At 48.1% G+C, this 25,054-nt stretch overlaps 4 protein-coding genes across 12 annotated transcripts; 2 read left to right on the top strand and 2 right to left on the bottom strand.

The window, feature by feature from the left end:
- The first annotated feature begins 4,445 nt into the window (after positions 1 to 4,445).
- SLC37A4 (solute carrier family 37 member 4) lies at positions 4,446 to 10,780 on the top strand. 8 transcript variants are annotated; one of them, XM_061440524.1, is made up of 11 exons: positions 4,448 to 4,529; positions 5,250 to 5,458; positions 5,564 to 6,048; positions 6,844 to 7,076; positions 7,383 to 7,626; positions 8,125 to 8,283; positions 8,530 to 8,615; positions 9,091 to 9,204; positions 9,392 to 9,457; positions 9,812 to 9,950; positions 10,061 to 10,780. In XM_061440524.1, the coding sequence occupies exons 3-11, from the start codon at positions 5,901 to 5,903 to the stop codon at positions 10,225 to 10,227; spliced, it is 1,356 nt and encodes a 451-aa protein (XP_061296508.1). In that variant the 5' UTR covers positions 4,448 to 4,529; positions 5,250 to 5,458; positions 5,564 to 5,900; the 3' UTR covers positions 10,228 to 10,780. The 8 variants fall into 8 exon arrangements, with proteins under 8 accessions (XP_061296507.1, XP_061296514.1, XP_061296508.1 ...); XM_061440526.1 differs by lacking the exon at positions 4,448 to 4,529 and having other exon boundaries at positions 4,552 to 5,458; positions 5,564 to 5,621; positions 5,708 to 6,048; XM_061440523.1 differs by lacking the exon at positions 5,250 to 5,458 and having other exon boundaries at positions 4,446 to 4,529; positions 5,708 to 6,048.
- A 655-nt stretch (positions 10,781 to 11,435) lies between these two features.
- TRAPPC4 (trafficking protein particle complex subunit 4) lies at positions 11,436 to 14,789 on the bottom strand. 2 transcript variants are annotated; one of them, XM_061440532.1, is made up of 5 exons: positions 14,589 to 14,789; positions 14,236 to 14,410; positions 12,813 to 12,916; positions 12,057 to 12,183; positions 11,436 to 11,780 (listed from the first exon to the last, which is right to left on the bottom strand). In XM_061440532.1, exons 1-5 carry the CDS (start codon positions 14,761 to 14,763, stop codon positions 11,702 to 11,704), a joined length of 660 nt encoding a protein of 219 aa, XP_061296516.1. In that variant the 5' UTR covers positions 14,764 to 14,789; the 3' UTR covers positions 11,436 to 11,701. The 2 variants fall into 2 exon arrangements, with proteins under 2 accessions (XP_061296516.1, XP_061296517.1); XM_061440533.1 differs by lacking the exons at positions 12,813 to 12,916; positions 14,589 to 14,789 and having other exon boundaries at positions 14,236 to 14,371.
- A 396-nt stretch (positions 14,790 to 15,185) lies between these two features.
- RPS25 (ribosomal protein S25) lies at positions 15,186 to 17,076 on the top strand. The gene is made up of 5 exons (XM_061440534.1): positions 15,186 to 15,277; positions 15,514 to 15,609; positions 16,143 to 16,326; positions 16,683 to 16,781; positions 16,892 to 17,076. The coding sequence occupies exons 1-4, from the start codon at positions 15,275 to 15,277 to the stop codon at positions 16,775 to 16,777; spliced, it is 378 nt and encodes a 125-aa protein (XP_061296518.1). The 5' UTR covers positions 15,186 to 15,274; the 3' UTR covers positions 16,778 to 16,781; positions 16,892 to 17,076.
- On the bottom strand, positions 16,905 to 24,958 carry CENATAC (centrosomal AT-AC splicing factor). Its single transcript, XM_061440531.1, has 11 exons — positions 24,761 to 24,958; positions 24,456 to 24,619; positions 23,946 to 24,044; positions 21,304 to 21,370; positions 21,166 to 21,228; positions 20,789 to 20,853; positions 20,529 to 20,634; positions 19,389 to 19,419; positions 17,411 to 17,500; positions 17,201 to 17,333; positions 16,905 to 17,114 (listed from the first exon to the last, which is right to left on the bottom strand). Exons 1-11 carry the CDS (start codon positions 24,878 to 24,880, stop codon positions 17,039 to 17,041), a joined length of 1,014 nt encoding a protein of 337 aa, XP_061296515.1. The 5' UTR covers positions 24,881 to 24,958; the 3' UTR covers positions 16,905 to 17,038.
- Between the last annotated feature and the right edge of the window lie 96 nt (positions 24,959 to 25,054).

The following is a 25,054-nucleotide window of genomic DNA, read 5'->3' as shown; positions in this document are numbered from 1 at the left end:
GATTACTGATATTTCTCCCAGCAATACTGACTTCAGCCTGTGCTTCATCCAGTCTGGAATTTTGCATGATGTACTCTGCATATAAGTTAAATAATATAGCAATATATAGCCTTGACATACTCCTTTCCCAACTTGGAACCAGTTCATTGTTCCATGTCCAGTTCTAACTGTTGCTTGTTGACCTGCATACAGACTTCTCAGGAGGCAGGTCAGGTGGTCTGCTACTCCCATCTCTTGAAGAATTTTGCACAGTTTATTATGATCCACATAGACAAAGGCTTTAGCGCAGTCAACGGAGCAGAAGTAGATGTTTTTCTGGTATTCTCTTGCTTTTTCAATGATCCAATGATGTTGGCAATTTGATCTCTGGTTCCTCTGCCTTTTCTAAATCCAGCTTGAACATCTGGAAGTTCATGGTTCACATACTGTTGAAACCTGGCTTGGAGAATTTGAGCATTACTTTACTAGCATGTGAGATGAGTGCAATTGTGCGGTAGTTTGAGCATTCTTTGGCATTACCTTTCTTTGGGATTGGAATGAAAACCGACATTTTCCAGTCCTGTGGCCACTGCTGAGTTTTCCAAATTTGCTGGCGTATTGAGTGCAGCACTTTTACAGCATCATCTTTTAGGATTTGAAATAGCTCAGTTGGAATTCCATCACGTCCACTAGCTTTGTTCATAGTGATGCTTCCTAAGGCCCACTTGACTTTGAAATCCAGGATGTCTGGCTCTAGGTGAGTGATCACACTATTGTGGTTATCTGGGTCATTAAGATGTTTTTTGTACAGTTCTTCTGTGTATTCTTGCCACCTCTTCTTACTATCTTCTGCTTCTGTTAGGTCCATACCATTTCTGTCCTTTATTGTACCCATCTTTGCATGAAATGTTCCTTTGGGATCTGTAATTTTCTTGAAGAGGTCTCTAGTCTTTCCCATTCTATTGTTTTCCTCTATTTCTTTGCATTGATCACTTAGGAAGGCTTTCTTATCTCTCCTTGCTATTCAAAGCTAGTGGAGGTGATGGAATTCCAGTTGAGCTATTTCAAATCCTAAAAGATGATGCTGTGACAGTGCTGCACTCAATATGCCAGTAAATTTGGAAAACTCAGCAGTGGCCAAAGAACTGGAAAAGGTCAGTCTTCATTCCAATCCCGAAGAAAGGCAATGCCAAAGAATGCTCAAACTACCGCACAATTGCACTCATCTCACATGCTAGTAAAGTAATGCTCAAAATTCTCCAAGCCAGGTTTCAACAGTATGTGAACCATGAACTTCCAGATGTTTAAGTTGGATTTAGAAAAGGCAGAGGAACCAGAGATCAAATTGCCAACATCTGTTGGATCATCGAAAAAGCAAGAGAGTTCCAGAGAAACATCTACTTCTGCTTTATTGACTATGCCGAAGCCTTTGTGTGGATCACAACAAACTGTGGAAAATTCTTCAAGAGATGAGAATAGCAGACCACCTGACATGCCTCTTGAGAAGTTTGTATGCAGGTCAAGAAGCACAGTTAGAACTGGACATGGAACAACAGACTGGTTCCAAATGGGGAAAGGAGTATGTCAAGGTTGTATATTGTCACCCTGCTTATTTAACTTATATGCAGAGTACATCATGCAAAATCCCAGACTGGATGAAGCCCAAGCTGGAATCAAGATTGCTGGGAGAAATATAAATAATCTCAGATATGCAGATGACACCACTCTTATGGCAGAAAGTGAAGAACTAAACAGCCTCTTGATGAAAGTGTGGAGTGAAAAAGTTGGGTTAAAACTCAACATTCAGAAAACTAAGATCATGGCATCTGGTCCCATCACTTCATGGCAAATAGATGGGGAAACAGTAACAGACTTCATTTTGGGGGGCTCCAAAATCACTGCTGATGGTGACTACAGCCATGAAATTAAAAGATGCTTGCTCCTTGAAAGAAAAGCTATGACCAACCTAGATAGCATATTAAAAAGCAGAGACATTACTTTGGCAACAAAAGTCCGTGTAGTCAAAGCTTTGTTTTTTCCAGTAGTCATGTACAGATGTGAGAGTTGGACTGTAAAGAAAGCTGAGTGCCGAAGAATTAATGCTTTTGAGCTGTGGTGTTGGAGAAGACTCTTGAAAGCCCCTTGGACAGCAAGGAGATCAAACCAGTCCATCCTAAAGGAAATCAGTCCTGAATATTCATTGGAAGGACTGATGCTGAAGCTGAAACTCCAGTACTTTGGCTACCTGATGCTAAGAACTGACTTATTGGAAAAGACTCTGATGCTAGGAAAGATTTAAGGCAGGAGGAGAAGGGGATGACAGAGGATGAGATGGTTGGATGGCATCACCAATTCAATGGACATAAGTTTGAGTAAACTCTGGGAGTTGGTGATGAACAGGGAGGCGTGCTCCAGTCCATAGGGTTGAAAAGGGTCAGACATGACTGAGTGACTGGACTGAGTGACTGACATGCAACATATAATCCTTGATTGGATTCTGGATTTTAAAAAAGCTCTAAAAGACATCTTTGGAAAAATTGGAGACATTTAAATGTGGACTATATATTAACAAAAACATTTTTTTGAAAGTGAGCATTGTAGTTAGTTATATAGGAGAATGCCCTTGTTCTTAGGGCAATACAGGCTAAAATATAGAGGGGTGAAGCTTCACAATGCCTTCAACTAACTTTCAAATGATTCAACAACAAACACATGTATAGTTATACGGAGATTTTCAAAACATAGCAAAAAATTTAACATTTGAGAGGTGAAGGGTATTCTTGCAATTTTTCTATTGGTTTGAACATTTCCAAAATAAAGTGATAGGAAAGTTAACTTAATCTAAGCAGTAGTTACAAGGGCATTAACGTATGTTTTTAAAAAACAAAACATTGAGCTGTACACTTAAGATTTGCACTTTTTTTTTGTTTTCATACCTTTTGTATTTTATACCTTAACAATAAGTGAGGGGGGAACAATGGCTCCCTGTCTGCTAGGTGAAGTACAGATTTTGATATGGCTTGGTTTTGGAGAGAATCGTTTTCCTGGCCCTGGGCTCTACCTCATGAAAGCACCGTGCCTGATATACTCTAGGCTCTGGCTCAGTAGATATCTGCTCAATTAATCAAGTTCAGCCACAAACTGTCCTATCTTATCTTGGCTCTCCTCCACCTCCTCCCTTTCCTGATCATTTTCCTGCTGTTAAAAAACAAAATTCAACTGAGTAAATTCTAAAGATCTTATTGACTTCATTCAACAATTTATAAATCAGGACACATCCAATCTAGCACTTAGAAAGGCACTCTGAGGAGCTGTACAAAATGAAAGGCTTTTATAGGTAGAAGAAACAAGAAATTAAGGGAACAAGGAATTAAACTAGGCAAAAAGCAGATTGGTTATTACCAGGTTACTTTCCTTTAGGGAATAGTAGAGGATCTATCAGGTAGATGACATAACTAGTACTGATCAGGCAACTCCTGATTAACTTATTACGATCCCATTTCTGGGAGAGGCAAAACTGTAATGAAGTCTCCCTTTGGTGATGTGGGGCTTAGCATAAGCAACTCAATTTTGGACATGCTGCTGTGTTTTTAACATCACTCTAAAAGAGCTTTACTCTTGGGACTTCCCTAGTGGTCCAGTGGTTAAGAATCCACCTGCCAGTGCAGGGGACACGGATTCGACCCCTGGTCCAGGAGGATCCCACATGTCATGGAGCAACCTGTGTGCGCCACAACTACTGAACCCATGCACCCTAGAGCCCATGCTTAGCAACAAGCAAAACCACCGCAATGAGAAGCAGGCACACCAAAAATGAGAGAGTAGACCCAGCTCACCACAACTAGAGAAAGCCCACACAGCAACTGAAGACCCAGAGCAGCCAAAAAATAGATAATTGATTAAAAAACAAAACAAAACACAGCTTTACTCTCAACTTTGAAGCACTTAAAATAATTTCAGCAATTCTTTTATATACTCGGTGAAAGCAGTTATCTAAATTTTCGGAGCTCTAAATCTGTTCAACCCTCACAATCACCCTATGAGGTTGGTAATAAACTGGGGCTCATAGAGATTATTAATTACCCAGGGTCACGCTGATCCAAGTAGTGGGTCCGGAATTCGAATTTAAGCTTTACTCAGGGTCCACACTTTAAACACTCCAGCTATTTTAACTATGTCCCCAACAGTCTGACCACAAGATAAATGTTCAAATTGTGCTTACTGAGGCCTGCACTAATTTCTTACAGAAAACACAAGACATTTCCCAGACTGTGAGAACAGTGACTGGTAGCCGGAGGCACTTACTGAAAAATGGTTTCTCGAAGCCAATCTGTTAAGAAGGGAACATATGACTCCAGCCCCTAAGCGGCGCTGTCCTAGTCCGAGGACCGGGTGACCCGCAAGATTAAACCTAAACCATTAGAGCAGGATTGACTCTCAGGACTGCAAGTCGCAGGCGGAGGCCCCGCCCCATTCAGGGCGCGGGCGCATGCGCGCGACAGGCCCGGCCGGCCCCGCCCCTTGCTACTCCGGCTCCCACCTCTGTTCAGGTAGGGGGCGGTGTGCGGGGGAGGGGCGTCTCCTGAGGGCGGGACTGGAGCGCGAGTCTCAGGTGTTGGGGCTCTTTTGTCGGAGGCCCAACTTTCTACCCCACACGGAGCTGTTTCTGCGGCTGCCGGTTCAGGGGTGAGGGCACTCGCTGGGTCGAGGGGCCGCCAAAGCACTATCTGGGACCAGTCGGCGCCGGCTCCTTTGTGTTACACGAGTCCTGGGGTCTCCGCACCACTCCAGCCCTCGTCCATTCCCAGCCGGAGTCGGGTGTCCTGGGTATCTTGAGGACACGGGGCTGGGCAGGTGCCGAGAGCACGCGGCCTCGCTCCCTCCTTCCCCTTCTTACCACTCGGGTCCACCCCGTCAGGCCGAGCCACTCGGCCGCCGAAGCGAGGGGCCTCTGGGACCTCCGAGCGGCCAACTGCTCCGCTTGCGCCCACGCCTTCTGCTCCAGTTGCTTTCCCCACCGAGCTGAAAAGCCAGGGACGTATTGCCGGGGCCCTGGGAAGCGGGGCGCTTGGGGACTATGCCGGGAGTCCTCCGCTGCACCTTCCCGCCCACGGGCTGTCAGGTCACGGTCCCTGAAGCCCCAGCCTGCCAGACCGGAGCCCATACTGACGTCAAGGGTAAAGGCGATCAGACCTCAGCCCCTAGCGGGGCTTTCGATGTGACACTGTGTCTTGAGCTGGGGAGTTTCTCCTGCCTCCCCTTGGTTACAGGTCTGCAACTATCAATAAACAGTTACACCCCACCGTGTGCCAAGAAGCATCGGGAGTTACAGGGCTTGAACTCAACCCTGGAAGACTTGGAAGAGAGGTTGTTTGGAGTTCGTGTCTGATTGAATGTGTATGTGTAGAAACTAACCCAGCACCTAGTGCAGTGCCTCGCAACCAGTAATCCCTCAATAAACTTTCCCTAAATGAATGAGGTAAGTGGCTGAGGAAGCCGGCAGGATCATTCCACCCCTGCCTCCCCTGGGCGCAAGGAGACAAAAGTAATTAAGATAAGTCTTTAATCACCGCTGGTCTCATAGGCTCGCGGAGGCGGAAGCGCCGTGAAAGAAATCCTGGGGACACCGGGTGCTGGCCCAGGTCAGGGACACTGCCTTCGCTCCCGAACCCCCTCCAGCCCCCACAGCCTGGGCGTCAGTAATCTCCTATTTTCTTGTCTCCCTCAGGACACCGGGTTCCCTAGGAGCCGCCCCAGGCTTAATGATTGTCCAGAAGGAGGCTATAAAGGGAGCCTGGGAGGCTGGGTGGAGGAGGGAGCAGAAAAAGCCTAACTCAGCAGACCTGGCACTGAGAGCCCGCCAGCCCCAGACGTGGTCAGAGACTTTGTGTCCCAGCCAGTAGGGCCTGCTCCTTGCCACCATGGCAGCCCGAGGCTACGGGTATTACCGAACCGTGATCTTCTCGGCCATGTTTGGAGGCTACAGCCTGTACTACTTCAACCGCAAGACCTTCTCCTTTGTCATGCCGTCGTTGGTGGAGGAGATCCCTCTGGACAAAGATGACTTGGGTGAGTCCCAGGCCCAGGAACACAGGACCAGTAGGACAAGCTAGGTGTCTGTGCAGTGTGGTGGGTATAGGCGCGGAATGTGTGTGGATCGTCTGCACAGCTGAGCCCAAGGGACAGTGCATGTGCAGGATGAGGAAGCTCTGAGATCCATGTCAGTGGGCACAGGTAAAGGACTGTGGGTATGGTCTATGCATGTCTGACGGCTGCGTTTCTGATGTGTGTGTGCATGTGTGCCTGTGACCAACAGGTGTCCCAGAGACACTGTGTGTTAGGGGGACTCGGAGCAGTTTCTGCATCTCTGTGGGTGCAGGCTTAGACCACAGGGTAAGTGCTGGCTGCTGACATTGTGAGCACTGGGAACCGGGGATTTGGCACAATGACTCCATGTGGTCTAGCAGACTATCCCTTCAGGAGGAATAAGGTCCTTGACTCCAATTCTAAGCCTTTGCCCCATGTTCAGAGATGGGGCAAGAGAACTGCCAGAGGCCCTAAGGGGGAAATCAAGTATTTGAGAATCACAGGGAGGAGGGCTGTCCTGCCCCCTGACAGCTGCTGCTAGAACTCTCCAAGAGGCTGAAAAGTCATGGGTCAGCCTGGGGCTAATGCTAATGGAGAGATAGAAGGAACAGCCTGACACCATGAATGAATGTCAGGAATCCTTCCTCTTGGAAGGAACCTGTCTCACCCTGCCAGGCACCTCTGCACACCTGACCCCATGACTTCCTCCACCCTCCTGTGCCTTTGCCCCATCCCTAACCCCCCAGCTGTCCTGCTCCCTGCTCTCCTCTTCTGCAGGGCTCATCACCAGCAGCCAGTCCGCTGCCTACGCCATCAGCAAGTTTGTGAGCGGGGTGCTGTCTGACCAGATGAGTGCTCGCTGGCTCTTCTCTTCTGGGCTCCTCCTGGTTGGCCTGGTTAACATAGTCTTTTCCTGGAGCTCCGCAGTGCCTGTCTTTGCTGCTCTCTGGTTCCTCAATGGCCTGGCACAGGGGCTGGGCTGGCCCCCATGTGGCAAGGTCCTACGGAAGGTGAGTGCTTCCGAGGAGCCGGTTCAGGTTGGCAGAGAGGACACCTAAAGACTACATGGGCGCGCCAGCACCTCCACCCCAGAGCAGGTTCCTCAGGAGTTTCAGCCCAGCTCCTGTTGCTTGTCAAGATATTTTAGGAGGCTGAATGTGGTGGGATCAGGTGGCAGATGAGGGAATTGGCCTTGCCAAGTAGAAGCGCCCTCTGCCTCCTTCCTGTAATGTGAGCTCCTGGGTCTGTCCCACCTGACCCCACCTTCCGTATGGACTGGAGTCTGGGCACCTACTCTGTTCCTCTCTGCCCCACAGTGGTTTGAACCATCTCAGTTTGGCACTTGGTGGGCCATCCTATCAACCAGCATGAACCTGGCTGGAGGGCTGGGCCCCATCCTGGCAACCATCCTCGCCCAGAGTTACAGCTGGCGCGCCACGCTGGCCCTGTCTGGGGCACTGTGTGTAGCCGTCTCCTTCCTCTGTCTCCTGCTCATCCGCAATGAACCTGCTGATGTTGGACTCCAAAACCTGGACCCCACTCCCTCCAAGGGCAAGAAGGGTGAGTACCCACTGAAGCCAACCTCTGGGAACCTTCCTTTATCATTCACCTGGCAGACTTTCACTGAAGATAGCTGTATGCTTGGCCCTGTGCTAGCCAATGGATGTCAGGGGAGGGATGCTGATGGAGTGGGTGGGGCGTAAGTAAAACTCTATCCTGAGACAGTAGTACCAGCCAAGTGGCAGAGCCAACAAATGCTATGACTCACGTTATAGCCTGGTCCTTCCTTATAACAAAGCCAGTTCCTTGTGTGGACAGCATCCTAAGCTTGTGTCTTGGGTACCTCCTCCATCCTCACTGGTTCTCACATTATCGTTCACTGGTTAAGACTTGCAGTGGAGGGGAGAGGGCAGAACGGTAGGTGAAGGGGTACCTTTGTGCTGATCCTTGTATTTGTGGATGGACTCTGTCCCTGTGGCTAGTTAATGAGTGGTGGGGGCTTGAGGTGGGCAGGGCAGCTGGAGCAGAGTTTGAGGCCTGGCCTCCTCCCACCCCCAGGATCCTCGAAGGAGGAGAGTACCTTACAGGAGCTGCTGCTGACCCCTTACCTGTGGGTGCTGTCCACCGGCTACCTTGTGGTGTTTGGAGTAAAGACGTGCTGTACTGACTGGGGCCAGTTCTTCCTCATCCAGGAGAGAGGACAGTCTGCCCTTGTGGGTGAGATGAGTGTTGGGATGGGGCAGGCCTAGGGAGCAGGAGCCAACGCAGGGGATGGGAAATTCAGGCCCAGTTCCCTTTATCCCCCCTCCTCTTTCCTGAGGCCAGATACTACTCAGGCAGCCATAGTCAGTCACTCTTGGGGACCCTGTGCATCTCTGGGTTTAAGCCAGTCTGGAACAACCCCAAGGTGTAACGCCCTTCCACCCTCCCTTTCCCTCTTCCCACTGCAACTCCTCACTGCAGGTAGCTCCTACATGAGTGCCCTGGAGGTTGGGGGCCTTGTAGGCAGCATCGCAGCTGGCTACCTGTCAGACCGGGCCATGGCCAAGGTGAGTGGGCAGAAGGGACAGGAAGGAGGAGGGTCCCTTTAAATCTTCCCAGCATGACTGGGACACCAGAAGTGGGAGCCCTGGGGCACATGCAGCTTGGCATGTGCTGGTTTAGGCTGGCTGAAGTGGGAATGTTTCCAGGATATTTTTCTTCATTAAGAATGTGGAGATGAAGTTAAATGATGTCAAGGAGAGCTAGCATTTCTCTCTGCCTAGCTTCTCCACAGCCCCAGGAAAACTGGGTGCAGCCTGCCAGCCCATGTCCTCGAGCCTGCCCCAGGTGGAGGAAGGGATGTTGTGGAGTTTGGCCTCAGAACATAATAAGCAGGTCTCAGGGCCTCCCAGAGCTGCCCTGGGCCAAGAACTGCAGTGGGATTGCCAAAGACCAGCCAGCACAGGCCTGCTGTGTCAGAGTCCAGGGGTGGGGGTTCTCTGCTGCTCCTGGGGCCTGACATTGCCAGGACTGTGCCCACAGGCAGGGCTGTCCATCTACGGGAATCCCCGCCATGGCCTGCTCCTGTTCATGATGGCTGGCATGACGGCGTCCATGTACCTCTTCCGGGCCACTGTGACCAGTGACTCCCCCAAGGTAAAGAGGGCCTGGCTCACAGCAGGGACAAGGATGAGAAAGCAAGGGCCACTGACTCTGTCTCCCTCTCCCTGGCCTTTCTCGGACTGTCCTTTTCAGCGGTTCGTTCCTCAGTTCCCCTCTTCTATGCTCTGGTGCCCCTCCTTGACTCTGGGCCTGGTTTCTTCTCCACTCTGTGCTCCTCTAGGATACTGCTTTCTGGACTCCGGCTCTTCACCCTCTTGCTGAGATCACAGGCTTTACAGAGAATGAGGTGCTCCATCTTTATCTCTGGTTTCTCTTGGTGTGTCTCACCTTTATCCTACCGCGCTCTGCCTCGTCCCTAGCCAATCTGGCTTGCACAAATCTTGAGAGGGGACAGCATCTAACTCAAGAGGGATGGCTTCCGTACCTCCCTCACCTACCCACACAGGCCCCTAGGTCGGTTCAGTGTGGCCCCTGCTCCTCCAGTCCTGTAGTCACATGTACTGGGAAGTGGTCTGTATGCAGGAGCCACTCTCTCCTTACAACTGTTTGTTCCCAGGGCCAAGCACTCTCTCCTGTGGCAGGGGCAGGTAGGTGGCAGTCTTTCTCAAACTCTAATTGCCACCCTGCACTGCCTTTACAGCTCTGGATCCTGGTGTTGGGAGCTGTGTTTGGTTTTTCCTCTTATGGTCCCATTGCCTTGTTTGGAGTTATAGCCAATGAGTGCGCCCCTCCCAACTTGTGTGGCACCTCCCATGCCATTGTGGGACTCATGGCCAATGGTAAGTGATACCCCCACTGATGCCTTGCACTCAGGCCAGCGAGGGGCTGGATTAAGCCCCTCTGGCTCCAGCCTCACAGTGACACAGGCTCTTCTCCTCCTCCATGACAGTGGGAGGCTTTCTGGCTGGGTTGCCCTTCAGCACCATTGCCAAACATTACAGTTGGAGCACAGCCTTCTGGGTGGCTGAGGTGATCTGTGCGGCCAGCACAGGTGCCTTCTTCCTTCTACGAAACATCCGCACCAAGATGGGCCGAGTGCCCAAGAAGGCTGAGTGAAGACAGCGCAGGCTCGGAGCATCCTGTCCTACTTGTGGCCTTTCCCCTCCGTGGGGGTAGGGAGGGAAAGGAGGGAGGGGGCCGTCTTGACTAACACCTTTGACTTCCCCTTTCTGCTCCTTTTCCCTTATCTACGTGGCACTAGGAAGTTATCAGTAGTTAATGAGGTCCCAGCTCATCTCATCTCTATTTAAAAGGACCTTTGTTCTTGGACTCTATTAGCTCCTATTTCCTGCCTTCAAATAGGAAGCCCCTGCACTTAAGAGTGTCTCCTATACCCTTCTCCCTCTCCTGAACCCCATCCTGTCTCCATCTCACCCCATCCTGTCTCCATCTCACCCCATCCTCACCTGAGGTGAGGCATCTCCTGCCTGCCGCGGCTGGGCAGCCATGGCCCAAGACTTCTGCCAGAAGGCCTCAGCAGGGGGGCAACTGCTCCTGCCAATACCTTGGACTCCAGGGCCAAAGGGTCACTCTCACCAATACAAAGGGTACAACAGGTGGGAGGGTAGAAAGATTTGTTATAGAGAATTAAAACTAGATTTGATACTAACCTTGTCAGTGAATCATTCTTTCAAAAGGTGTAATACAAGCCAGAGATAGCTTTCCTTTGGGAAATACTCCCTTAATACCTGCATTCTCTACCCCAAGAGAGACTTCATTCCCCTGGAATAGGAAAGCTGAAGGGTAAATGGACTCCTTTAAGCTCCTGCCTCTTCTGCCTTCAACTTCATACTGCAGAATTCAATGAACGTTTGGGAGATGACGCTACTGGGTGTCAGGCAGTTTAAATAACTTGCTGCAGGGAGGCAACAGTATAGTCAGAAAGTCTAGGTTCAAGGTCTGCTGGTAACTAGCTTTGAGACTTCGAAGCAGAGAGTTTGTACTTTGCTAAATCTCATCTGTAACACAAACAGGATGAACATCCTGAGCTAAGGGAGAGGATGAAGTGAAATAAAGCAGTAAAACCTGGCTGTGAGCCCTTGATAAATGTTCCATCGTTTTCATTATCATCACTACACCACCCAGGAAGTCAGTGGCAATCCAAGACTCCTGCTTCAAAGTCCCATGTTCATTCATTCACTTAATATATATTTGTTTTGTTTTCTACTGGAACACAGTATCTCAGCTTCCTTGAATTCCCTTATCATTCCTGTTTCCCCTTCTGAGGCTTTCTCCCCCAAACCAGCAATTAGGATAGCAAACACTGAGCTCAAAGGAATGTTTATTACAACATTTATGGGCCTACCTCCTATAAATAATTTGTATAGAGTTGGGAAGTAGGACCATGATAGATATAGGAGGAAAGAGAGAATGGTATTAAGGCTCGGGATCAGAACATGTCATCAGGCTCAGCATCCTCCCATTTTCAAGTGCAATAACAATGCTGCCAGGATCTCCATCAAAGTGGAAACCGCAGGATTCCTGCTGTAGGATCTCTTAAGAATTTGGTGGGGTCCACTGCAGGTTCAGCCTAAGACCCAGGTCCAAAGGTTCCAGCCTTCTCTGCCACCTCCAGGGCTAACTTCAGGTTCTGGTCAAACAGTTCACACCTACGCCAGGCCCAGGAGGCACAAGTAAGGACAAGTGTTAGGCCTGGCTCTCTCCCCGCCGTGGGTACAGAGGCACAGCCAGTGGAAACTCTGCTTGAAGGCCATGAACCTCAAGGACAGTCCTTGCTTTCTCAAAGAATAAGTAAGTGAAAGGCTAGTTACTTTTGTTTTATTTAAAAATAATTCTATTACACTTCAAAATGACACTGGGGAAGAAAATACAGGGAAAGGAAACAAGGAGGCTTTGACCAGAATCTACAGACTGGGACGGCTTACCTGATGGGCATTTCCAGGGAGTAAAATGGATTCTTCAGGGCAAAATCTGAATAAATCTCATAAATTTTTCGGAGAAGAGAATCTATCCCAGCCTGTCTAGGATCCGCCAGCACCACAAACTTTATCCCTGGAGAGGGACCATGAATGATTACCAAAGGGTAGAGAATCAGCAAATAATATTGTCCTGTTTGTACAGCACTTTATATGCTCATTTTTATTTTATCCTTATTGCCCCATAAAACATGAAAAGCAAGCCTTTGAATCTACAGGTGAGAGCAGAGAAGTGAAATGACTTTATAGCACCACCCAGCTGATTGAGTGACTAGGCTTTGGGTTCTAGCTCTGTCGCTTACTTCTGGCCTGGGTGCCCCTCAGCAGAAAGCGCCAGGCAGGGAACAAACTCAGGCAGTTTTCAGTGCTCTGCCTTCACGAAGTGAGGACATGCCACTCAGGATCCAAAGGCCATTTCAACTGGCATTCCAGTTTCATTTTGGAACAACACTTACACCTTCCAAAATGTGTGCAACTTGAGAGAACACTAAGGTGAGTTTATCTGCGCACAGGATAACGAGGGCTGAGCATGGACAAAACTGCCGTCAAGATTAAATATTGGCTTTAGATTCACAAAACAAATAACTGTGCACTTGTCCCAGAAAAGGCTAACCACCACCCCCTTGCTTACCAGAGCCAACTTTGGTCAATGCCTTCCTCCAACCAGACCCATCGCATGTCTCTGACCTGTTTGGAAGCGCGTACCTGTCAGTGTCTGGAAGCAGTGCAGTTTGAATGTATCTGTCTCCAGCATCTCAATGCCTGAGCTGCCCTGTTCAGGAGACAGCTGGGAGCCGATTGCGAACAGCCTATTTGCAAGAAAGGCAAAGTTGGGAATGTACCTCATCGCTATACGGGAGGAGTGCTTTTCAAACTTTTCCACCGAGGTGACCCTTATCTTCTGAACACTTAAATTACAACTTGAAATAGAAACAGCAGTATCAAAATTTCCTAAGAATCCATTTGAATTCTGCATGTATTTTACATTCATACTTTGCTACAAAACATAATACATTGAAAACTTTGGGTAAAATTAACACTCGGATTACGTGCCATGTTTACCCACCAGCTGACTATGCATATCCAACCCATCTTATAATACAACTGACAGCAGAAAAGGATCTTGAAGATCATTTAATCACCTTACTTTAAAGATGAACACATTAAAACTCAGGAAAGAGAAGGTGACTTAGGCAAACAAAATCACACCACTGCCAGCATTACCTAAAGCCTAGTCATACTGGATCAATTCTTTTCATGACACAGAACTGATGATTTAGGAGGAGGCAGAGAAGGCTGATGGGACCCTACACTCACACCAAGAACAGAAGACACTGGAGGTGGACAACTTGCCCCAAATCCTTGACACGACTTGTACGATCATTTATATTTTCTTGACTTCATGAACCTTGGCATACAAATCAAATGTTTTTCTATCGTGGGCATGATCCTATGCTAGTTTCAGAAATCAACCCAACTGTTGGGTTTGTGACCAATTACCTATGGCTAGTAGTTCTGGGTTACCTTAGTGGATTTCTCCCCTCAAATGCTCTAACTGGCGGGCCCTGAGAAAATTTACTTTAAAAAAAATTATAGTTATGTTCAGGTCACTCCTGGTATGACTAGATGGACTCCACTCACCTGGCCAATTGATAAGGACTGCTCTGACCCCAGTCATAAATATGAATTTTCTTCTATTACTCAAGCTCAATCAGAAAAACAAGCAAAGGTTTAGCCAAGGAATAAAATCTCCCACAATTATGGAATGGATTTATGTAGATGGGGCGTTTCTGGTGGCTCAAATAAATGGTAAAGAATCCCTCTGCAATGCAGGAGACCCAGGTTCCATCCCTGGGTAGGGAAGATCCCCTGGAGAAGAGAATAGCTACCCATTCCAGTATTCTTGTCTAGAGAACTCCATGGACAGAGGAGTCTGGTGGGCTACAGTCCATGGCGGGTGGGGGGGCGGGTCACAAAGCGTGGGACACAGCTGAGGGACTGTGTTACTTTTTTAGAGAAAGGTAAGCACCGCCAGTCAGCAAGTCTCTGAGCGCAGAATTACACTAACCCAGTCAGCCTATGAGCCAAGAGTAGACGGACAGAATCTAGGAAGAGTTGTGGGACTTACGAGTGGAACATCGAGGCCAGCATGAGCTTCTCATTGGAGGTGAGGCGAGGGCGGCCGAATCGAATGGACACCGGGTAGTTAGCAGGGTTGCCCAGGTACTCCAGCACCTCTTTCCCATCGGCCGTATACTTGCCATTCACGTCCACACCATTGATAGCCAGCACTGCGTGGCCCACTGCAATGGCGAAGCTAACCGTCAACCAAGCCTGACTGCGGATCCCGCCAACGGTACAAATTACCCGGGCCCCAACTTCATCCGCTCCCTCGCCCAGAGATAGCGGCCCACCAAGGCAGCACCTGGCCCGGCCTCCCCACCCCCACCCCCCCGCGCCCCGGGATCGAGCCTAACCCACCCCGGATGCCGTCTCGCTGGCCGAAAGCAACCAGCACACGCTCGTCGTGCAGCTTAAGTAGCAGATCCAACGGGTAACTGAAAGTTTTCTCAGCCTCGGCCCGTGGGGCGTAGCTGTCCAACTGGTAAATAAGGCCGCCAGCTTTGTTCACCACATAAACACTGAAAATCGCCATAGCTGCCGCCGAGGCTGCCGGACTAGGATACGCCTCTTCCTCCCGGCCCCGCCCCGGACGCGCAGCACGGGGCCCGCCCTCGGCGCTCCAGGCCTCGCTTCCCTTCCCAGGCCCGCGGGGCCCGCTGAGGCGCTTGAGCACTTGGAGCACGCCTGGGTGTCACTAACACAGGGACTTTAGCTTCCGGGACCTATAAAATTGTTCTCCTTTCCTTTTTACCGGATCTTAGCGCCAGGAAAGTATAAAATATAACCTCTCAACTGGCTGCAAAATCGAAAAGCCAGGGATAACGCCGAGAGTGTGACGTTCTGGAGGCTGACCCTACTTCCGGCAGCCAGTTCCGGTCTGAGCCCGACCTGCTTCTCCGAACTTCCTGTGCGTGGCTCCGCCCCTTGTCCCGGAAGCAATCGCTGCGGCCGGAGGTTTCTGGGCTTGCTCGCAGGGCGCATTTCCTTTTTGTCCGACATCTTAGCGAGGCTGCAGTGGCTGCAGCTGCTCTCCGGGCTTCGCTATGGTGAGCTTGGGGTAGGGGAAGCTGGCGTGGTTCTGGGAGCGGGCGGTGCCGGCGCGCGTTTGGGGCAGCATCGGAGGAGGGCTTACATAACTGTCGGGCCACGTGTGAAGATGGGAGGGCTGTAGCTTGCCCCATGTGCTCCGGTAGTGGAGTCTAGGCAGGGTGGGGGGCGAAGGAGTAGCGGGAGCGTGGAGGGCTGCCTGTGACCTGGCCGCATTCCGGTTTTTCTCCTACAGCCGCCCAAGGACGACAAGAAGAAGAAAGATGCCGGAAAGTCGGCCAAGAAAGACAAAGATCCAGTGAACAAATCTGGGGGCAAGGCCAAAAAGAAGGTAGGAGTAAAGCTCCTCAAACGGTGAGGGATATTGGGGACGTCTAGTCTCATTTCCGTATACTGTAGCAAATGGCTTGTAAGGTTGTGGGGTTTAGAGTCAGGTTAATAAGAATTTATACTCACATCACCGTTTTGGTTTTGACTCTCATAAAGAACGGGGGTGTATATGCTACTCGGAAATGACAAAGTGTATACTGAGCTACTTTAATTGGGCTAGTGGGGCTCAGCCAATATCCGAAAGCCTCAAAGATAGTTTATTTTCCCACCAACGTAGTGTCTCCAACGCCTTCAGCAGTAACCAAAGTCTCTTTTACTTTGAACTTGGCTCTATAGTTATTTCAACCTTAATTTGCTGAGTGTTTGCAGATTCTGAATTTTATAGGTTTCTGCAGCCAAGGGACAGACCCACTCTTGTATAGCTGTGCAACCGTGTAACAGTTCTTTGAGTCAGGTTGTTCCGGAGAAGGGAAATACTGGTTCTTTGGAGAGCACTGATTTTTTTTTTTTTTTTTTACTTTTTTTGGTGAGCAGAAGTGGTCCAAAGGCAAAGTTCGGGACAAACTCAATAATCTAGTCTTGTTTGACAAAGCAACATATGACAAACTCTGTAAAGAAGTTCCCAACTATAAGCTTATAACTCCAGCTGTCGTCTCTGAGAGACTGAAGATTCGTGGTTCCCTGGCCAGAGCAGCCCTTCAGGAACTCCTTAGTAAAGGTGAGAGGAGAGTGTGTTGTACTGGCTTGTATGCTTTTTGCACCTTAGTTTGGGCTGACCGTGTTAGCCATTTTAAATGCAGTAGGTTAGAAGTTAGCAATACAATTCTAGCATGTAATCTAGACTATTGGTAGTGCCTAACAGTGGAAACAGTGATTTTCAGATTACAGTAAAGTGTTGTGAGGGTAGCCATCCCAAGAGCAGGTAATGAGTCCCTTCTTTTTAAGGGGTGAGTCCGATTAGATTATCAGCAAGAAATGTAGGCATGTCTCCTAAAGTCATGCTTAAATTGAGCATTTTTAGTTTGTTGAGTTTTTATAGTACTTTTGTGTGAAAATTTTGTCCTTTCTTCCTAGGACTTATTAAATTGGTTTCAAAGCACAGAGCTCAAGTGATTTACACCAGAAACACCAAGGGTGGAGATGCCCCAGCTGCTGGTGAAGATGCATGAACAGGTGAGCTGGTGAAGATTCGTGAACCTGGGGCTCCTATACGAAGTACACATCCCCTTCACAAGGGTCTGTCATTCTGATTTGATTTTTTTTTTTTTTCTTTTTTTAAACAGGTCTCACCAGCTGTACATTTTGAAAAATAAAACTTTATTACATCAAATAAGTGGGTTTGTCTGGTTCCTAAGAAAGGTAGTTATAGGATAATAGCATATGACAGATTTGTTGCCTTGGCTTTGAACTTTATGGTGGTTGGAAATACATCAGGAAGCCATTAGCGTTTTTCCTTTATGTGACTGCTGTTTGTTTCTTGCTGCAGCTTCAGTTTTGAATTGATGCCTGAAAAGAAATGAAAGGTTAGCAGCACAAAGAGTGAAATCTCCACATGGGGGGAGCAGGTTGAGGTCCTGACACTGGGCTGGTACCTGGATTGCCAGCGGCGTCCATTATTCCAGACCCGGCCAAAAGAGGGCAGCCAGCCGGCACTGGTGCTGGAGCTGTGGTCAAAGTTGGCCCCAACTCTGTCTGGTGGGAGTTTCTTCAGTTTCTGTTTTTCCTCTACAATGAGCAGTTTTATTTGAGTAGGAAGACTTACAGAGTAGGAAGCCTCCATCACCATTCCTGTATTAACTTACTTTCTTTAAGAAACTCTTCATAGGAGGGTCCTATTTGTTGGTTCCCAGAGCTACAGTCCTCATCTTGGACCATCCAGGGAGGTGTGGCACCTGGAAAAGGAAGACCCTTTAAGCAGAAATGAAAACACTTGAGTTATGGACCATGGGAATTAGAGGGGCTTCAGCTTATTGGAGAAGGAAATGGCAACCCACTCGTGTTCTTGCCTGGAGAATCCCAGGGACGGGGGAGCCTGGTGGGCTGCCATCTCTGGGGTCGCACAGAGTCAGACATGACTGAAGCAACTGAGCAGCAGCAGCAAGCTTATTGGAGGCATGACATAAACAAACCACACATTTAAAGTGTAGAATTTGAAATGTTTGGGGTAAAATCACACCGGGTATCCTTGTGCCCCTTTAAATTATTTTTTAGCACACCTCCTTTATACCCCTTTCCCAGGCCCAGGCAACCACTGATGTGTGTTCTGTTGCTATAGATTAGTTTGCCTCTTCTATAATTTTGCATAAATGGAATATAATGTGCACTCTTGTCTACCTTTTAGCAGTTATTCTGAGATTGTGTGTTGCAGGTATCAGTCATTCCTTCCTTGTTGAGTATCCTTTGAATTGTTCAGATTTGTTGGGGCACATTTAGATTTTTTCAACTTTTAAAGAAACTGCTAAACTCTTCCCAAGTAGTTACGCCATTTTGCATTCTCATCAGCAGTCTATGAGAGTTCTGCTGCTCAGTTGCTTCAGTCGTGTCTGACTCTGTGCGACCCCAGAGACGGCAGCCCACCAGGCTCCCCCATCCCTGGGATTCTCCAAGCAAGAACACTGGAGTGGGTTGCCATTTCCTTCTCCAATGCGTGAAAGTGAAGTCGCTCAGGTGTGTCTGACTCATCGAAACCCCATGGACTGCAGCCTACCAGGCTCCTCCATCCATGGGATTTTCCAGGCAAGAGTACTGGAGTGGGGTGCCATTGCCTTCTCTGAAGAGTTCTGCATACATACATTTTTTTTTTTTTGCTGTGTGACATGGTCACCTCATTCCTTGTCCAGGGATCAAACCCACACCCCGTGCATTGAGTGCAGACCCTTAACCACTGAAGCACCAGATAAGTCCATAGTTATAGCTGTTTTGATGACCAACTTTTTATATGCCTTTATTGAGTTTTGTGCTATGCTTAAGTTGCCTGAGTTGTGTCTGACTCTGGACTGTAGCCCACTGGGCTCCTCTGTCCCTGGGGTTTTCCAGGCAAGAATACTGGAGTGAGCTGCCATGACCCTTGCAGGGGATCTTCCCAACCCAGGGATCAAACCCATCCCTCTTCAATCTCCTGCCCTGGCACACAGGTTCTTTACCAGTAGTGCCACCTGGGAAGCCTGCTGAGTTTTGAGAGGTCTTCATATATTGAAGATACAGGTTCTTCATCAGATGCTTTTCTTTTTTTGAAAAACATGTTTATTAAGCTAAAGTTTTGCAGTGTTTTTCAGGCAAAGTATTTTTTCCCTTAGTTGAAACACAAAGAGGCTGTCTGGCTGTGGCAGGTCTAATGCTATGGTGGGCATTATGTAAGGTACAGAGACTCTGACCCTCAACTGCAAGTAATTTCAGATATTAAATACAGTTCCCTGTGCTATACAGTAGGACCCTATTTAGTTGATACCCTTATTTTGTCTCCACAACTGCATGCATTCTTGCTATAAAAGAATTATAGTTCTTGTTTCTCTTTAATATAAAAATATTAAGTATTATTTTAAGAAATACAGAGGTTGAACAAAAACCCATGTAAGAATTACCATGTCCCAACATTTACTAACTTTAAAACACCTTAAATATGAAAGTAAGAAAATCTGGTAAACAGGTAAATGTATGTTTGTTACTTTTCTGAGTTAGATGCATTTGACATATGTGTCGGGTACCCTCCTACCAGTGAAAGACCTACAACTCAAAAAGAAAAACCTCTTACAGTTTGAGAAACATTGCCATGGGCCTTACCTGAGTGTATGTTACCAATTCCTGGTGTATCCTGTAGTGGAAAATGGGAAAATTATAAGAAAGCCAAGAGATGATAAGGATACTCAGCCTAGAGGAAGAAATTGTATAGGAGGTGGATGGAACCACTGCCACAATGCTGATGCTGCACTGGGTTTATGTTAAACCTCACAGAGCGTAGGAAATAACTGAAGGACAGTCTCGTCCCCACCAGACTCAAGGGCTCAGGCTGGAGATGTCCCAAAATAAAGTGCTACTACATGGTAGGTAAACAAAACCCCTTCCTCACAGAGCGTACATATTACTGGGGAAGAGAACTAAGTATGAATTACACAAATTACATTCACAGCTTTTTACATGGTATGACATACATTTATAAGTTTTCCATGAAAAAGTGACAGCTGAAGGGGAAGGTATGGGTAAGTAGAGGAGGAAAGGAAGACATGTCATTTAAGACAGTGGGAGGGAAGTTAAAAGGGAGGGGACATAGTTATGGCTGACTCACAATGTATGGCAGGAACCAACACATATTGTAAAGCAATTATCCCCCAGTTTAAAAAAAAATAGCAAATAGATGTTCAAAAGTAAAGAGCATAGCAGGAGGCTGGAGGATAGGATGTAAGATAGCAGGTGATGAGGTTATTTCTCGTGTTTGGCACAAGATTGCAGGAGGAGTAGAGATTGTTCCAAGGTGAAATAGAGGCCAAATTCAGGAGACAAGGCATACACACTGAGCAAATCAGAGAGATGAAAAAAAGGAGGTGGGCATACTCATTGAGGGAATGTGAGAGATGAAAAAAAGGTGATAATCTGTCTACAGTTACTAGAAAGGAGTGGTGGGGGTTAGGTGCCTGTGGGTATCTGTAAGTGTCCCTGTGTTGAGCTGGAACTGGATTCTGCACGGGATGATTTGGGAGTTGGCGCTCCTATGTGACAGTGGGGGTCGTGTGGATACCATGGAGGCTGAGGAATGAGCACATGATGCTGTGGAACAGGGCAGCAAGAGGGAAAGGCCTGCAAACACAGGAATGGTCAGAATACACAGAAAAGCCAGGGGAGGGGTGGCTGGGGGTAAAAAAAAAAAAAAGCCAGGGGAGATGGGTGTCCTGGAACCGAGGGGGCATTAGCCCTTTCCCATTGTACCTGATGGCCAATGAATGTCAGAGGCTGTCCTGTCTCCATCCAGTCAAGCTCTGGGGCTGGAGGCAGGTCCAAGTATGAGGGCTGCTGTGAGGTGGAGGCTACTTGGCTGAAAAAGACAAACCGGAGCCAGGCTGGCAGACAAGGTCCTTTAGCCATGAGGACAGCAAGAATGAGATTTGTTTCCATGTCCTGATCACAGTTACAGAACGTTCTAAGAGGTATCAGAATGTCCAATAAGAGGTTTCCTAACAGTCTTTTACCTGTTTGTCCCTTTCCGGCTTCCAGGTGCTGAAGAGCCCTCTTCTGGGTCTGGCACTGTCTGAGGCTGAGTTTGATTCAGGAAAAATAAATGTGTCTAGAATGCTTAAGAATTTGCCTAGGCCATGCTCCCCACCTCCATAAGTAAACAAATTTGAGGATACTGCCCCATCTGGCAACTTCCCTCCCTCCCAGCCATGCCCACATTTTCTCCACTGATAAGGCCTGCCCCCTGGTGGGCAGGGAAGGGAATTCAAGACAAGCAGATGGAGTCCATGAATTTTTCATCAGAAGAGCTGGTAGGTTGAAATGCTGGACCTGGGAGAACCAGGAATCAGTGGATTTGGATACTGCTCTGGCTCCTCCGAGGGAAACCAACCTCTAAGACAGACCGAACCATCTCCTGCCGGCTTTGCTCCACCTCTCGGATCTGAGCTGCCATCTGTGGGAGAGGGGTGACTTAGGCAGGTACCAGAAGGTGGGGCTGGGTCCTTCAGAGGCCTTTCCTTTAACTCACCTCTTTAATCACTTCATCTTCTTTTTCTTCATAGGAATCCAGACTTTTCACCATGGATTTCTTGAATCTAAAAAGGAAAGGGGCAAGTCACCCCAGAATCCCAGTCCCTGCCAGTTGTGAAAAGATCCTCAGTAGATCATTTTTCTCTGGATTCTGAATAGTGTCAGGCTCCCAGAAACCAAATCTCAGTAGTACAATGAACACCCATGTACCTCTCACCCAGATTCACTGTTAACATTCTGCCATACTGGCTCCAGTTCTCTTTTCCTTTCTCCCAAGAACATGAGACTTAATTCTAAATTTTTCAGTATGCATTTCCTGGGAAAAGGAACAGCCTATGAAACCATTACCATACTTAAAAAAATCAATTACCCTTTCTGATGTCCAAATTGTCCCATATCTGGCACAATATATTTGCAGTAGTTTTTATCCTATAATACACACAAAAGTATCTGAATAATATCAGTACTACTATCAACAAGACTACTAAGCAAAGCTCAAGATTTCTTTGCAGTTCTTTAGTCCTTGGAAAATAGATTTTTGTTTTCAAATGTTACTTGAATTCTGGGCTTCCCTGGTGGTCCAGTGGTTAAGAATCCATCTTGTAATGCAGGAGACACCAGTTCGATCCCTGGTCCTGGAAGATCCCATGTGATGCGAGCCAACTAAGCTCGTGCCCTGCAACTACTGAACCAGCACTGAGGAGCCTGTAAGCTGCAACAAGAGAACCCCCACTCCACAACTAGAGAAAGCACACACTCAGCAACCAAGACCCAGAGCAGCCAAAAAAAATTTTTTTAAAGATGTTACTTAAATTCTTATTCTTTTGTCATTGTTATCAATTTAAGTTATATGATGATTTGTCTTTGCCTAATTTTAATATGTAAAACATTTATATAGGGGAATGGCTCTACCATGGTGCCCTGGCAATCCTTACAGGCAAAGCCTTGAACTGCAGCTTGTCAAAGTCTTGGCAGAAGGTCTGCATGATCCTCCCGGAACACAAGAGGACAGGAGGTCTGAAAGGAACTGCTAGGAAGCCATCTCCCATTCGTCTCATTGCTCACAGGAGGCCATTACGAAACAGCTTTTCATTAACTCCCAGTTCTGATGGTGTATGGGGCTTTCTGCTCTCAGATTAGAGCTGCAGATATAAACCCTGGAGCTGCAGTCTAGTCTTGGCTCCCCAACAACAGTATCCCACAGTTCATGCTACAGTCACCCAGCCCTATTTGTATCACTATGGTTCTTTTTGGGGTGTGGGACAACCTGGGAAGCTGGCACTCTGGGCTTACTCTTTTCACTGCCTATGTAAATAATAAGCTGCCTGAATCTAAAAGTGGCTCATCTGTATCTTTACGGGTCAAATCAGTCAAGCCTGGCCTGGCCCTGTCTTGTGTGAGCTTGAAATTTATACAGTTTAAAAATCAAAACTATATTTAAATAAAAAGTTCAGAGAGTCCATCCATATAATTCTCAATTATAACCTTTCTGCTAACTACCCTTTATTCATCCACCAAAAATTCTATAGAGCTGGGTCAGGCTGTGACAAGTAAGTGGCCTGTTTCTTTTTTTAATTTTAAAAATTTTTGATGTGGACCACTTTTTTTAAAGTCTTTAATTTGTTACAATATTGTTTCTGTTTTGGCCGCAAAGCATGTGAGATCTTAGCTCCCAACCAGGGATCGATGGGAACCCCCTGCATTGGAATGCAGTCTTAACCACTGAACCACCAGGGGCGTCCCTGGCCTCAGTTTCTTATCTCCTCCCGGTCTGAACAGGGAAGACAAGGTGATGGCATTTAAGTACTTCTTAATTCCTCATTATTCTCCACTCTGAGTAGAAAGGAATGATAAACACCATGTATTTTCTTAACTCTGGCTTTGGGATCCCCTTGGGTTCCACTCTCCATAATCTCAATACAGTCCCAATCAAAGTGGTGATGTGAGGCTGCATGAGTCCTCTTTGTGAGGCAGTCACAACTCACCCCCTCTGTGCTGCCAAGCTTCCTACACTCCAGGTAGTTGGGGCCTTCCAAGGCCAGTTAAAACTATTAAAAGTGGGTACTGGTTGAGCATCAGATTTTTGCACTCTATAAAAAGCATCTTTTATTTCTAAAGAAACTTAGTAGTCTGTCACATATTTAAATAGTTGACTATGGTCAGCTTTTATTATATACTTCTCTATTTGCTAGAGAAGAGAAGACAGAAGTCGCTCAGTCGTGTCCGACTCTTTGCGATCCCATGGACTGTAGCCCACCAGGCTCCTCAGTCCATGGGATTTTCCAGGCATGAATACTGGAGTGGGTTGCCATTTCCTTCTCCAGGGGATCTTCCCGACCCAGGGATCAAACCCGGGTCTCCCGCATTGTAGGCAGACGCTTTGCCATCCAAGCTACCAGGGAAGCCTCTCTTACTTGCTAAATACATTGTAAATCCCACCCCACCAACTAGATTATAAACCTTTCAAGGACTTTGTCATATTTCATTTGTGTTCAACATGGTGCCTAGAATAATGAGTGCTACAAAGACAATGGACACTAACGAAGTCCTTTCTAAAGTGTCCAATTAGTAGAGGAAGCTCCTGACACAGATGCAAAGAATCCACACTCTGCTACCTCATCATGTGAAGGAATGACTTACCGTGCAAAGTCCTGGGGGGAGATCAAAAACTTCTCTTTCATCTGGAACTCAGCCTTGTTTTCCCACCAGAATTTGTTGGTTGCTTTCTTGTGCTCTGGACTGAGAATGGAGAGGACAAGTAATCTCAATGTTAGATTACAGAATATTACATGGCATTTGATAAATAATGCAAACTGACACCTGGGTCTCCGGGCAAGGCTGAGAGAATACTAACAGTAGTTTCCTCAAGATCTCCAGTTTCCCCCTTCCAATAAAAATGTGACAATCTGACAAGAAGTGATGGGAAGAAACCTTGATTGAGCCAGTTGTCCAGTCAAGGCCACCCCAGCACTGGGACCACTGGGACCATAAGGCCGCTACCCCTCGGGTTGGCCATGCCTACCAGATGACTGATCATCCAATCTGATCAAATCACAAAAACGTTCTTCCTCTCACCCACCCTAGAGCCTCCCTCCATTCATTTATAGATTAACATAAACAATACTGTATGCGGTTCCGGCCGGCGCTTACCTGGCCAGATGCCCCAGCAGCCCCCCGTGCAGAACGGTCAGGTTTCCGTGGCTCAGGTGTTTCCGCACCTCACAGCCGCAGCACAGGCACCAGCACCATCGCTCGTGCTCGGGCACGTAACGCTCCACCTGAGCGGCGCGGACGGCCTTGCGGGCGGCCTCCACCTGCGGCGGAGAGGATGCCAAGGCGCACAGGCTAAGTAGGACGCCGGCAGGATCCGCAGATCCCACCCCTCGGGCCTTCACAGCCGCGCCCGCAGCCCCGCCCCAGGCCGTCCATGGTCCCCTCCAGCCTCCCGTCCGTACCTGCGGCAGGAGCCGCTCCAAAGCCACCTTCAGCTGCCGCTGGTGCTTGCGACTGTAGACGTGCCCGCGACCGCAGAAGAAAGTCTGGCGGCAAAGAGGACAACGCTGCGCCGGCGCCATCTGCCTAGGACTGGGAAGCCGCGACGCAAAGCTTCTCCTTCGCGGCCCCGTGACCTCTGACCTCTGGGGGCGGGAGATCTCCGAGGCCCCGCGGCCCCCAGCGGCTGGTAGGCGCCACTGCAAGTCCTTTCGCTGCTGCGCACGTTTTTCTCCCGGCTCCTCCCTGTGCGCAAA

The sequence above is a fragment of the Bos javanicus genome, chromosome 15, assembly GCF_032452875.1.
Source record: "Bos javanicus breed banteng chromosome 15, ARS-OSU_banteng_1.0, whole genome shotgun sequence".
Taxonomy (NCBI): Eukaryota; Metazoa; Chordata; class Mammalia; order Artiodactyla; family Bovidae; genus Bos; species Bos javanicus.
The sequence above is the reverse complement of the archived record's forward strand: the minus strand, read 5'-3'. Positions and strand labels throughout refer to the sequence as shown.